We start from the raw sequence: 14,631 nt of genomic DNA, 5'->3' as shown, positions 1-14,631 counted from the left end.
TCATCCAGTTCCACCCCCTGCCATGGGAAGGGGCACCTTCCACTGTCCCAGGTTGCTGCAAGCCCCATCCAACCTGGCCTGGGACACTTCCAGGGATGGGGGTACCCCCAGGTATCCCTAAGAGAGGAGAGGGTTTTGAAGGATGTATTAATGCATCTCCTTTCTAGATCCTGAGGTTTAAAACCAGCATCATTCCCAAATAAAAATGTGTCCTGAGGTGAAGGATTTCTCAGCAACACCTTGGTGTCTTTTCAGGAGATTCTCAGTTGGACACTTACACAAAATTGATGTGTTCTAAGTAGTCTTTCAGTATTTCCCAGAGCAACTGTCTCCAGAAGTCTTAAGAGATGCTAAAGATGAAGTTAATGGCCTCGTGTCTCAAAGAAGAAAAGAGCAGCACCTCATGGTGCTAAACTCACCAAGCACTGCCACCAAAACCTAGGGAGAAAGAGCTCTTGGCCCAGGTAATTAAAAACAATGTCATATAACTAAAAATTTAAATTAAAAAGTTGTTTCATTTTGAGGGTACTTTTTGAACAAGAACAGAGATTTAGATTAGATATTAGAAAGAAGTTGCTCTCTGGGAGGGTGGTGAGGCCCTGGCACAGGTGCCCAGAGAAGCTGTGGCTGCCCCTGGATCCCTGGCAGTGTCCAAGGCCAGGCTGGATGGGGCTTGGAGCACCCTGGGATGGTGGAAGGTATCCCTGATCATGGCAGGGGTGGCACTGGGTGATCTTTACGGTTCCTGCCAACCCAACCCATTCCATGGTAAGAATAAGAAACACCTCCCCAAATCTGGCCATTGATTTCCATCCCCCCTCCAGAAAACTTCACCACAGAAACCAGACTTGGAGCAGAAGCACAGCAGCCACACTGTCACTGTTTGTGCCAAGCTCCAGCCAAGCCTGAAGGCCACCAGGGCCTGAGGAGCAGCTTGGTGTGGACAGGGAAGGAGGAGCTCCTTGGTGGCAAGAAAAAGAGATGAAATCAGCTTAGGGTTCAGGCAGTAAGTGAGACACAGCCTTTGCAGGGCAGCACAGAGGGGCCTTTGAGGGATCTCTGAGCTGCAGCACAGAGAGGTCTCACAGCCCCAGCCCATCAGGGCAGCAGCAGCATCCATGTCCTGCCTGTGTGCAGTGTCTGTTGCCCTCTCCACAGCCTTCAGGGACCCTTCAGGAGAGCCATGAAAAACCCGACCTAAAGAAACTCAGGGTTTGTTCACCACCACACCCCCGCCCCCCAAAAAAAATATCCTTACGCGGCTGGCAGCTGCTGCTGTGGCCACCCAAACTGCTCCCCCAGTTCTGAAGTGATGCTGAACTAAGGAGAGGAGCTGAAATATCCTGAGCAGGAGGGGAGGGTGAAGTTACACAGGGCTATTAGTAAAATAAACCTTGCTCTGGCACGCTGGAGAAGCCTTACCCAGAGCAATGCTGGCACTCACTTCAGTCACTGGGTTTAACCCTTCCTTTCCTTGGAAAGCAAAGGTGGCAAAGCTGTGCCAAGCAGCCATTCCCTCCACAATCTGCTGGAAGCTTCTCCTCAGGGATTAAATCTGGATGCAAAGCAGGGATCTCACGGGAAGGGCAAGGGGTCAGGGTGGTATTAGGTCAGAGAATGAGGTGCAGGGATGAGGACAAGGAGGGGAGAGCCCCATCTGCAGAAGGGTCAGTGCTACATCTTCTTCCCTTCAGAGTCAAAATGTTTAGGATCAGCATGAAGGAAATAAAAAGTCATGATATTTTTCCCCTCAGGGATCTTCCCTGGCACTGGCAGGATTCCCCTCTTCTCCTCCACACCCACATCATCCAACACTTCAAATGCAGATGAATGTCCCACCCAGCTCCCTCCAGAGCAAGAATTATCCAGGGCACCACATGGAATGACTGTTTTTCACAAAAAACTTCAGGAAAACTGAGGCCAAAAAGTCTTTCACAACCACAGCTCACCCTCAACTGGAGAGAAACTCCCCAGCTAAAGTAGGAGTGTGCTGTTGGTCAAGTATTCCCAGTTCATCCAGAGACTTCAGGACAGCAGGGAAAAGCTGATGCGTGACTCACTGCCCTGCATTTTTTAAGTGAAAAAGCAAAGAGCTTGGGTTGAAGAGTTAAAGGGAAAAATAAAAATAAAAGCAAGATTTGGAAAAGAAAACGAAAGTTCAAAAATTTAAGGCGAGCAAACACCTCTAAAACACTAATTTTAAGCAGTGGCTCAGCAGATGCAGGAGGTGGTTCACACATGAGCTGAGGTAAAGCTTGCAGCTCCCTGTGTGAGAGGCTGCCTGCATTAGTCACCGGTAAGGGGACACTCCAGCAATGCTCAGCTGGAACGAATGGAGCCCAGGAATGCAAAGTGGGGTGGTTAAACCACATCAGTTTTGGAGTGCCTCCTCCAAACAAGGCTCTCAAGTGCCCTTAATTCAGTTTAGCCTGCTTTGCATTGAAATCAAGTCCGTTAAAGTGAATTAAGGACCTTTAATCCCCAAGGAGAGTGTTTCCACCAGGGCTAGTTAAGAGTAATTGAACTAATCCACTTTAAAAGTCACTTCAGATTAGTTGTGCTAAGTGGCTGTGCAGATGAGGCCTGGGAGCACAGGGACTGTCTCTAGCATGCAATAATCCCATCAATCTGCCCCAGGGAGGACAGCTCGGGCCTGGGAGGGATCCAAACCACTCCAATGAGAGCACTAATAGAAATGTCTCCTTGTGCCTGACAGGTGCCATCTGGTTGCAACCAAAGGCATTTTCCACGTGGATTTTCTGGGCAGACCATATTTGCTGGGCATGGCCAAGGGGAAGTTGGGTTTTATGGGCAGCACCTCCCACTCGAGCCATGCTCCAGGCTCACGTCCCCTCACTGAAATATCAAATACAGCTCTCCCTCCTTTCCCTCTGTCCCAAAGGGGTCAGAGGATGGATTTGGGGTCTGTGCAGGTGGGAAGGGTCCAACTCCACCCCACACTGATGGATGGGGGTGATTGGATCCTCCATTTAGTGCTACCACACCCACCCTGCTCTTCTGCAAGCTCCCAGGGTGTTCCCCACTTCCCACTGGTTTTCATCCCAGCTTCTCCACTGCTTAGAGCAAAAGCAGGTCAGCCCCACACAACTCCCACAGAAACAGCAATCAGAAAGCTAAGAAGGGCAATAAAATCAAACAAAAGGCTACCCAACCACCCCAAACCACATCCTGCCTCGATTTTTACTCCAGGTCCCCCCTCCCCAGACCCACCAGCAGCACAGGGCAGGCTCAACCCAGGTTTTGCCTTTCTAGGAAACCACAGAGCCCCTGTTTCATGCAAGCCACTTCTTCCCCAGCTAAGAATAATCCCCCCAGCTGCTGTTTGATGTCCCCATCGCCATGGATGCAGTGTTTTTTCTCGGGGACATCCACAGGGAGAGGCAGCGAGGCTGCGTGTGTTCGCTCCCGTTAATGTTTCCTGTGCGGTTCGGGCCGCTTTACCTACAGGTATGTTTATTCCACTACTTTAGCAAACCAGCAGACTTTTTAATGGAACTGTTGATATTTTTCCTGGCTGCTGCTCCTCCCGGAGAGGCGAGGCAGTGTACAAACGGAGTTCATTGCTAGCTCCAGCCTGGAGCTGCTCTGCTCCTCCTGGGACCGCGGGGAATTGAAGGTTTCCATTGCACTGGTCAGGTTTCCTCCTTCTCCCAGCCTTCAAGTTTTAGACACACAAACAGAGGAGCTCGGGCAGCTGACAGGAGCAACAGCAACGTGTGGCTGCTGCTTGAAGCAAGGGCAGCAGCTGCCCTGGAAATCCAGCCACGCATCTCCCAGTGAGGCTCTGGGAAAGGAGAGCAGGTGCAACACTGAACCCCCAAAGTGAAGCCTGCACCACTCATCTTGTTTTGCAGCCAGATCTTGTGAGCTGGAGCTTGGTGTTTCCTGCTTTTAAACACTTCAGACCTCACCAATTCAGCAGGAAGATTCCTATAAATCTGTCTTTGGATCCTTTATAAATTTGTCTTTGGATCCCCTATAAATCTGTCTTTGGATCACCCTGATTGCTGCAACAGGAGGAAAAACTCCAACCCAGCGGCTTCTGCTTTGTCAGGCACATATTGAAGGCATTTTGGAATATAATCCACAGCCCAACAGACTTTTGGGGCTTTAAAGGATGTGCACCAAATCCCTGACTCAGCTCAGAGGTGCTTCCTATGAGAACAGCCCTGTGCCACACAGACCCTGAGCAATCTCTGCTCCCTTCACCCACAACGGGGCAAAACTGAACATCCAGACAGGTCAGACAGCAGCTTCAGAGCCACTTCAATCCCAAGCACTTGCAAAGAGCCTGCAGAGAGCCCTGGGAGCAGAGTAAACAGCCCCACACAGGCAGGGAGGAGCAGCTGTTTGGCCAAGGCCACTGACCTGTCCCTGATGTGGCCAGCAGCAGCAGAGCATCCCTGGGAGCAGCTCACCTCAGTCCTGGCTCTCTGCAGGCTCTGGGAGCAGAGGAGTCACCCCCCACTCCTCCCCGTGAGTCTGTGAGGGGGCACATCCAGCCCCTGGCACAAACACCCCCAGAGCTGTGGTGTCACAGGGTCACCGAGCCCGTGCAGCCCAAACTGAGGCGTTTTTGTCACTGTGAGTCAGCCCAGGCCAGGCTGTCAGCTCAGCTGCCCCCTCCCAGCGCCAGCTCTCAGATTTTCCATGAGCCTGGAGCAGCCCCAGGGATGCAGGGCTGAGGGAGGATGCCCTTCTCCTCCCCTGGTACCTCCCACCCTGCCGTGGCTGGGACAGCCCTGCTGAACCCAGCCTGTGCTCTGGGAACACAAAATCCCACAGGCACTGGGCATTTTCTACTTCTAAGGCATCTCCACAACATCAGATTTGTTTCTTCATGGTTGGGGATCCCTCTGCAAGCTCAGCTGACCCTGCAAGTGCAGGATTATGCCTGGTCCCAGTGCCCTGCAAGCACCAAACCTTCAGCCCAGCACCCATCCTGCACCTTGCAGAGAGGCAAATCTGCCTGCAAACACATTTCCCTCAGCTCCACAAACCAGCTTGGACATTACAGCTCGTAACACTGACCACAGGGACTGCTCAAAGCCTTCCTCACACCCTCCCAAGGGCAGCTCTTCAGCTCCAGTCCTCTCTCCAAACTCATGCTAAGCCTCTGGATTTCCAGAGTCAACATGGGACAAGCCAGAAGATAGAAACAGTCCCCAGGGATGCAACACAGCTGTGCTAACGAGCCAGAGGAAGTGTTGGATCTTTGGTCAGACCCTGTAATTCAGCTCAAGTGGCTGCTTCACCTCTGGCCTGTCAGATCAACTTGTTAACCACAGACTGGGAAAGAGCTCCCTGCTTGCTCCCAGCAGGAGACTGATCTTTGGCAGGGGCTGAAAATGCCCCTACCCCCCTCACCTTTGATTGCAGAGAGGCCCAGAGATGCAGAGAGAGAGCTGAGCTCGAGGTTTGCCAGGTATTTCAAGATCTCACCTTACACTGGGAGAGGATTAGGGCTAGAAAAGAATTTTGTCAAGATTAAGCCAAACAAGTCAGTTCTTTTAAATCAAGTATCAGTGCTGGGGAACTGTCCCCAGAGGGGTTTGGGCTGCAGGATTGGGTTTCTTTTCAGAGGAGATGGGCAGCACTGGAGAGCAGCTGAACTCCATGTTCCTGAGCTGGGAAAGGTCCCCTGGAGTCACGGATTGCCCTGGGAGAGGCTCTGCAGCCAACACCAGCGGATCCAGGCCAAGGTGGACACTCATCCCCAGTGCAGTCACGGAGCTGGCTCCCAGCTTCCCAATCCAGGGTGTCAAAAAGCTGAGAAACACCAAAATCCAGCAGCCTTTCCACGTTTAACTCAAGTGGAAACACATTTTCTTTGATGATCTGGGTAATTTTCAAAGCCTTGTCTGATGAGCCCTCACCCACCCTTCCCCACTGCCTCAGGAGAGGCTAACAGGAATGCTGAGTCTGGGATACAGCATGGAACACCCAATTCCTGTCAATTCCCAACAGGCTGGATGGGAGTTGGCAGGAATTTTAGGAGCAGATCCATTTAAAATCTGATTAAAACAGCATTAATTGGTCATGGAGTTTGGTTTGGAGTTTGCTCTGATTTCTGTATTTGCCACACACTGGATGGAGTAATTTCCCAATTGGGGCAACTTGGTAAAACTTCTTGGGCTCTTCCAGAGAGTGGAGCAGCAAAATTTGCCATGGAGCAGAGCAGGAGGTGGCCTTGGTGATGTGGAGCAACAAATTATTTCCTCTAGACATGACTGGAGCACTGAAAGAGACCCACAGGTACATCTGAGCTGAAAACCCTCCCTGCTGGCTGGCTGAGGCAGCCCTGGCAGGAGTGGGCAGAAGTTTAACCAGAACCTTTGTGTGCTGCTGAAACCTCTGAATTTCTCTGGAGCAGCCTCCCAGCACAGAGAGGGTCAAGCCACTGCTGGCACAAAAAGCAGTGTCAAGGAGTTTTTCCAAGTTGCTCCAATTGGGAAATGGCTCCATCCAGTGTGTGGCAAACACAGAAATAAGAACAAGTTTGCCCCAAACTCCATGACCAATTAATGCTATTTTAATCAGCTAGGCCAAATGAATCTGCTCCTAAAATTCCTGCCAACTCCCATCCAGCCTGGTGGGAATCAAGAGGAATTCGGTGCTCCATGCTATATCCCAGACTCAGCATTTCTGTCAGACACTGTTGAGTTTGCATTTTCTGTGGTGGATGGAGAGGAAAGAGGTTTTCCTCTGAGTTCTTCCCCAAAAAAAAGCAGGTTTTTTTGTTTTGTTTTTTTTTTTTTTTAACCTGTCATTTCCCCTTCCTTCAAAATGCTTCAGCAACTGAATTCACAAAATGCTCCCCAAACCTTAGAGAATGGTCTGTAATAACAGCCTGGAAGGCTACAGAGCACAATCAGGAGCTGCTGGATTCATTTGAAACAAGAGTTCCTGGTAAGAGCTGAGGGAATAAAAAGAGAAATAAAAAAATCAGGATAGATTTTTCTATCAGCTCCCACAAATCCTGTAACTGCTGTGTTTATCCATGGAGTCAAAATACTCCCTGTTCCACTTGGGGAAGTGCAAACACACATTACAATAAAATGTAAAGCTTGCTGAGCTGATAAACTTCATAAGTGTGTTTTATGACAGTATCTGGAGAGATAAGGCTCATTAGCACTTACAGCCACCATCTGAAGGAACCTTAAAAAGCACAGTTACAAACAGGAGAAGAGGAAAAAAATTTGCATCTTGACGTCAAAAAAAAAAAGCTTCTAAAGGGTTAACCCTTTCCATAATAACAATCCTAATAACTTCTGGGTCCTCTCAGCTTGACTTGAGCTGGTTCCTGAGCTCTGGAAAAAGCCAGGAAAGCAAATACTACCTGGCTCATGTTGGTGCAGATCCTGCAGCCACGTTCTGCAGGAGGAGCAGTGGTCCCCCGTGACCATTTAGGGGTGCAAACACCAAGTCCTGGTCTCGAGGGCTCCTCAGGTCAAGGAGCCAATTGTAGGAACACACCACAAGCCACCAGAGAGCTGCTCTGGCTGCAGAGAGAAGGGCTTGCTCCAGTGTGGAGGGAAGCCAGAGGCTCAGCAGGTTTTAGGTTGGAAAACCAGGTCCAGGAGAGTTCTTGGAGTGCTCCAACACAGCCCTGGGAGTTGGGAACTTGGGAAGTTCGTGTCTAACGGAAGGTTTCAGTGTGAACTCGGCACCATCCCACCCCAGAGGGGTCTCTCAGGAGGCAGCTGGAACCACGGGGACAGAAATTGAGGGGGAGCAGATCAAGACACTCTGAATGCATCAAATCCCTTCCTCAATCATCAGGGGAAGGCTTGACCCCTTTCTCTTCTACAGAACTCAGGCGGCCACAGAACCCAAGCCCTGAAGGGACCACGTTATTCCATGGAACTGGAGCAGAGAGGATCCACATGGAGCTTTTGGCATCAGAAATCCTCCCACCTCTGGTGGTCTCCACAGTGGGGATATTCTGATTGAACACATTCAAAATCCCCTTCCAATCTAACTTCCCCTTAGAAGGCATCAAGGCACAAGGATCAAAGAGGAGACAGAGAAGGCAAATCCAGTCTTGAGCTCTCCTGAGCCAAGATTTTCATGTCCCACCACCCCTGTGCAGCTCTGGACCACAGATGCCTCATACTGTGGGAACACCAGTGATGTTCACTGGTCCAGCACCTCCTCTGGCTGCTCAGCCACCCCCACAAGAACTTAAACTCAGCAGTTTCTTCTGACTCAGATTTTCCACTTAAAAAAACCAAAGAATGTTTAAATATCAACGTTTATTAGAAATAACACTGTAGCATGTCCTTAAATGAAGGGAATGGAGTGGAGCATCCCTGGGCCAGGAATATTCACAAGAGAGCTGGGGAGAACTTTTTACACAGGTAGATAGTGATAGGACAAGCAGGAACGTTTTAAAGTGAAAGAAAACAGGTTTAGGTGAGGTTTTAGGAGGAAATCCTTCCCTGGGAGGGTGGGCAGGCCCTGGCACAGGGTGCCCAGAGAAGCTGTGGCTGCCCCTGGATGTGTCCAAGGCCAGGTTGGACAGGGCTTGGAGCAACCTGGGATAGTGGAAGGTGCCCCTGCCCATGGCAGAGAGTGGAATTAGAAAATCTTTTCTAACCCAAATCAATCCATGATTCTCCAAGAAGCAACTACACCAAGTCTGTCAGCACAATGAATTAATCCGACAGAAAAATGAAGAAATAAGCAAAAATTGACAAAACTTGCTCTGGTCAGAAGGATTCTGACTAAGCTGCATCACAGAGGCTTCTCTATGCAGTCTTCCAGACTTTCCACTTAACCTGCTTCCCCTTCCCAATCCCACAGCCTAATTCAATTACCTGCCACCAAATAAGCCTTAAGGCCATTCTCATTACCCTGATAAAGCACAAGGCCTTTAATTATTAAACACTCTGGGGCTCTTTGTGTTGGGGTTGTGGGGCTGGACTCCCTTTTATTGTTGTCAGCAGCTTCCAGAAATCAAGTTAATCATTGACCAGGCCTTTCAGCAGGAGACCAGAGTCCTGTGGATTCCTGGTCTCTGGTTCTGCATCACCAGTCAGGCTAAAGGAAGTCACCAGCCTCCTGCTTTGCCAGGTATCCACTCAATGTTCTCCTAACAACCCATCTTCCCCCTCCACGGTGTCATTTACAGCGCTGGGGAAAAGAGAAATGCAATATTTGGACATGGAGGCTGTAGCAGTGCTCATCATTAACCTGAGCTCAGAGAGGAACAGCCCCAGGTGAGGGAAACTGAGGCACCAGGCAGTGGTTCCAAAATGTCAAGCAATGTGATCAATCAACTACTTAAGCAAAAAAAAACCCACTAATTTTTGTCTGAGTTAATGCTACTCCATCCTCTGCAGGCAGCAGGAGCTTCCAGACATTTCCCAGCCTGATGTGGGGCAAATCCTGCTCCCCAGGGATGAAGATGCAGGTCTGGCACAGTTATTTTTCCAAATATACCCGGCTTTGTCACCACCCTTGTGGCACCTCATCAAATCCAGTGCCACTTCCAGGCACCTCCAAAGCAAATGCTGCTTCTGGGCACAGGGTTCCCTTCCAGAGGAATGGAGGTTAAACACTGCTTTGAGTTGACCCAGAGAGGCCAACTTTGGGAGCCAAGCCAGGCAGGACTCACGGCAGTGACAACTCACCCAGCTCCAAAAAAGCAAGGGAGGGGAGAAAAAAAAACAAAAAAACACCCACCCAAACCAGGCAAACCCTTCCAGTTTTCCAAGGAAAACCCCAAATCCAGCAGCTGAAACCCCGCGGAGCCGTGTGGGAGCGGCAGAACGCGCGGCTCAGGGCGGGATGGCCAAGCCGTCCTTTCCGGGCACTCCAGCTGTGTTTGCCTGCGTGCTGCATTCCTGCCTCGCCAGCCGAGGCCAGGTTTTGTTTTTTTGGGTTGTGCTGGGAAGCAGCTGCTCCATCTCACACACGCCAGAGCCCGGCGGGCGCGCCCGCGAAGCCACCGCGGCCTGGCCACGGCCTGCAGGCCGCACATGGCCCCACACCACCCTCCAGTGACAGCCACACACACACAGGGGACCTGCCATCGCCCAGCGCGGCCCACGGGCTGGAAAAACAGGCAGAGCCTGTGTGGGATTGCTTCTCCTGGAGGTGACATTCCAGCTGACGCTGGAACTCGCAGTGACTTCGCGCCCCACTCAGGAACCCACCCCAGAGCGCTCACAGCACCTCAAGAGCCCCTTCAAACCCAACATCCCGCTCTTTTCTAAGGCTCTCTTAACAAAATCACACCCTGAACAGCGAGGTTTCTATCCTACAGCAGAGCAGGGCACCTATCCTGCACCTGCCAAAGGGAATAAAAATACACGGCGCTTCCCACACGGCAAACCACTCTCGGGAGTGCTGTGGTGGTAAATTAGGGCAAGCTATGCTTCCCCTCCCTCCCTCCCTCTCCCCCCGTGAGCATTTGAGGGTTCCTGTTGCCTGCGTGCAGGGGACAGATCAGTTACATTTATGCAGAACATTGCAATCTGTCAATATAAACACTATGTAAGCATGAGCCACTTGTAACATTACTACTGTCTTGACAAGTGTTTGCAGAGGGGGCAGAGCTGCTGGGATCCTTCTGCTCCCAGAGGGAAAGCAGAGCAAATCCCAACTGGCAGGAAAAACACTTCTTCCAGCAAGAATTAAAAAAAAATATATTTTTTTTTTTTAAAAAGGTGCAACAAACCTGAGTCAGATTCTAAATCAGAACCCGCAGAAATCGAGGAGGGTTGATTTATGGCCTGGGTCACCTCAGACCCACGGATCAGGAAGCTCAGGAAAGCAGAAGCTCCTACGGGCTGGTTCCCCTTCCCACCAGCACAGGGCACAGCAGGACTGAAGTTCCTCAGCCACCCTGTCACCCCAGCATGGCTAATCTTGTCACCTGCCACTTCCAAAGCCCAGAAGTGCAAGTCCCAACACAATTCCCAGATGCTGCTCTGGCATTTCCACCACCCCCAGCCACACTGGAGAGAGGAAAGGGAGGGAGGGGAGATACCCACGCCCAGAGCGTGTCAGGCACCGGGAAAGCAGAGCAGGGAGGAAAATGAAATGCAATGCTTTCTCAGGGATCCCGGCAGCCTGGGGCTGCTCCAAACCCCCCCCCCCAGCAGGCTGCTGGAATATGGTGCAAATTAGTGCTCAGACAGCCCAGCTGCAGAGGCCGTGGCTGGACATAAAAGCAGCCTCACTTCTGGGGCAGCCAGTGCATCCCAGCAGGCTGACACCGAGCCCGAGGCAATGCCTCCCCCTCTGGGGCAGGCTCAGCCTCTCCCACAAAATTCATCATCATCCTCCTGAGGGCAGCTCTAAATGCACAAAAAGCCAGCAGGGCTGTGCTCAGTTTTACAGGCATGCTTTTTTCTCACTGTCAAAAAGTTTCTTATCAGCCAAGGTTTTAGGAGCTGTAGCATCACCACGTCCCTGATCCCTGCAGGCAGGCTCTTCCAGTTGTTTCCTGGGAGTTAGGGCTGAGCCAAACCCCTCAAAACTCCTCCTGAGCAGGTGCCTGCAGGCTCTCAGCTCAGGTCAGCATCACTGCAGGTGCTGCTCCTGGGCAGTAACCCTGGGTCCTGCTGGCACCTGCTCCAGGGAGGAGGGCAGCAACATCCAGCTGCCAGAATTCCCCTCAGAAAAAGGGGAAAGCTGTCTCCCCCTCCACAGACCATCACCTTCAGCACATCTCCCAGTCACGCAGACTGGGCACGGAGCAAAACAGCAGCAAGAGCCCCACCTGCACCACAGCTTGAACTCCCACACACACTCCAAACTCTGCTTCCAGAGGGCATGTATCCTACTCAGCTGCTTGTGCATCCCTCCAAGAACACCAGAGCAGACTTCCAGGGAAGCAGCAGCAGCCTCCAGCCGTGGTGTCCCCAGCCCAGCATCCCTTCCTGCCACCCCCCAGGGCAGGCACAGACATAACTCCATGCTGACACAATCTCATTATCCTGTAACCATGCCCCATTTCTGTCCCTGGGCACTAATTCCCCACCAGGCCACACATTTGGAGACATGGAATTCTTTCCCTGAAATAAGACATTGGGGCTGGGGGGGGAAGGGATCATCCACAGCTGTCTCTATCCCACTCCAGACTGAGGAAGGGAGCAGCCAAGCTGCAGCCACAGCGTGACATCTGCTTAAAACTGCCTCACTCTGTGCCCCACCACCTCCTCCACAGGGATGCCAGCACCCAGAGCAGCCAGCAGGCCACCAAAAGGTGACTTTGGGACTCAAAAGAAGCATCCCTTTCCCTGCCTGGAGAGTGTGTTTTAGCTCAGGTCATTCAGCCACGTTGTTAGCAAGGATTTATCAGAATGAACAGATGTGCTGCCTCACCTGGAGCAGCTCCTTCTTGCATGTGGCAGAAGAAAAAATATCAATACCAGCCTTCCTAGGGCACTTGCAGAGAGAACTGGGAAGTTGTGCAGGAACATCCAGCTTTTACCAGGTAGGATTTCTTTCTTTACCAACAGACAGAAGCCCACAGCGAGGAGGGCTCAGCTCTTCCACACACACTTGTCAGGTCTCACTGTGGGTTATCAGGAGCTGGGATCTCAGCACTGACTATTCCCAGTGTCCCCAGCAGCCCTGCAAGTGCAACCTCTGCTCTTGGAAGAACAAAGAGGGGATCAGCTGCTCCTTCTCTGGGGCTTTAACCAGAGACAAGGAGGCTTTGCATGAGCAAACTCCACTGCACACCACAGCAGCCCTGCAGTGCACATCTGGCAGCATCTCCTCTCCCCTCCTCACTGCCAGGGAGGGAGTCTCAAACCAGAAAGAGCAGCTGTACCAAGACAGAGGAAAACCCAAAGCAGTCGGGACAGACAGCAGACACTGCCCTTGGCTCAGAATGTCCCCTCTAAAGTTAAAACCTCCCCAAGCCATGAGAGAAATCCCAGAAAGAACTGCAAGGAGTTACCTGCTGCTCTAGAGCAGATAGCAGCACAGCAGGGATTAATAGGAGAGTTACAGCCCAGCTCTTTCCAAAGCCCGTCAGTCCCCAAGGCACAATTCAGCTGCACAGTGCCGGTGGTCCTCGGCAGACACATGAGCCAACGGGCTGGGAACAGCCCTCTGCACGCTGCCGAGGGAGAAAAGGGCTTTTCCTAAAAACCTGCACACACAGGACAGGCTGTTTCCTTAGAAAACCAGCCCCAGCAGCAGGAAGTGAAACGGTTCTGGAGTTGGAAACAGAAGATGTAAGTAGCACTGTTTGGAGAACTTTGCCAGACCACAAGCAATGGACAAGCCTCAACACCAGGATTTGTTTTACTGGAAAGAAGGGGGGAAAACCTCAAGTCTGCTAAAACATTCTCCAGGGCTGGTCCAGTGGCTCCTACCAGTGGTCACAACACAACATCCCCAAAAAAAGGGAAAAAAAATTTAAAAAGAAGCAAGAATCCCCACTGTTGTGTAAACTTACACCAAAACCTCTTGCACAGGTGCTCGCGTCAAACCTCTCTCAAACCGACAACATTTTGCGACAAATAGTTTAAAATTAAGGATGAGACGCAGCGACACCCCAAAAAGCGCAGAGAGAAAACCCCGCACGGAGCGGAGGCTCCGCAGCGCGGCTGCGGGGGGCGTTGAAGGAGAGCGGGTTGAATTGGCTGGTCCAGCTCACCGCACAGAGCCGGGACAGCAAGATCAGGGTGATGAAAAGAGGGGGATAAAACCCCGGGATAAGGGGGATAAATCCCTAGGATAAGGGGGGATAATTCCCCGGGATAAGGGGTCGGGAAGGGAGCGGGATCCACCTGCGCGGTGCGCGCCGGGCCGGGAGCGCCCCCTGCCGGCCGCGCCGCGCCCCGCGCACAGGTGAGCGCCGGGGATGCGCCCGCACCCGCGGATCCCCCCAAAAAACAACCGGCAGCACCAGCGCCTGCTGTTGAAACCCGCGCTTTGATTGCGGGGGAAAAGGAGTTTTCTCCGCGCTGTCCCATGCTGAGGTGGGGGCACAGCCCGCGGCTGGTGCGCTGCAGGTCCGCTCCGTGCGCCTCGCCCCCGCGGGGAACGGGGCAACGAAGCGCTCGCTCGGCCCCGGCAGCTCCTGCCCGCGGCCGCGGGACACAGCCCGGCAGCTCCCGCGGGGCTGCGGCTCGCCGAGAGCCCGGTCCCGAGCGGCAAATCCAACGGGATTCCGGGAGCCCGGCTCCGGGCGCTGGGACACGGGACAGCCGCGGGCACGGCGCTGTCGCTGTCCCGGGCCGGCTGTCAGCGCCCGCGGGAGGGGATGCCCCGCACCCCCGAGGGACGGAGGGTGTCCGCAGCATCCCCACCTCGAGCGAGACGCGAAAGGCGCAAAATCCCTTCAGCATCAAAAAAAAAATAAACTCGGGCAAAAGTTAAGGAGCAGGAGCGGGGGGCACCTACCCGAAGTAGGCGGCGGAGGGCCGCGGGGCGCAGGCGAGCAGCCCTAGGAGCGCGCAGGAGGAGAGCCATCCCAGCAGGACGTGTCCATCCAGCATCTTGCAGCGGCGCCGGCGCTGCTCATCTCGTTCCCCCGCCGCGCCCGCTGCGGCCCCGCCGCCCGCCCCGCTTCTTATAGCGCGGCCGGCGGCGAGAGCCCGAGCGGCGGCGGGGCGGGCCGGGGAGGGGCCGCAGGGGGGG

General features: G+C 52.8%; 1 protein-coding gene across 1 annotated transcript in view; it reads right to left on the bottom strand.

Moving 5' to 3' along the window:
- The window catches only part of WNT9A (Wnt family member 9A), a 53,969-nt gene extending 39,440 nt beyond the window's left edge, over window positions 1-14,529 (bottom strand). Inside the window, exon 1 of the mRNA XM_041408861.1 lies at window positions 14,395-14,529. Coding sequence (XP_041264795.1) covers window positions 14,395-14,489 — 95 coding nt within the window. The 5' untranslated portion in view covers window positions 14,490-14,529. The remainder of the gene's footprint in view (window positions 1-14,394) is intronic.
- Window positions 14,530-14,631: the final 102 nt, after the last annotated feature.

The sequence above is a fragment of the Onychostruthus taczanowskii genome, unplaced genomic scaffold (genome assembly GCF_017590055.1).
Source record: "Onychostruthus taczanowskii isolate IOZ18803 unplaced genomic scaffold, ASM1759005v1 scaffold3, whole genome shotgun sequence".
Classification (NCBI taxonomy): domain Eukaryota; kingdom Metazoa; phylum Chordata; class Aves; order Passeriformes; family Passeridae; genus Onychostruthus; species Onychostruthus taczanowskii.
The sequence above is the reverse complement of the archived record's forward strand: the minus strand, read 5'-3'. Positions and strand labels throughout refer to the sequence as shown.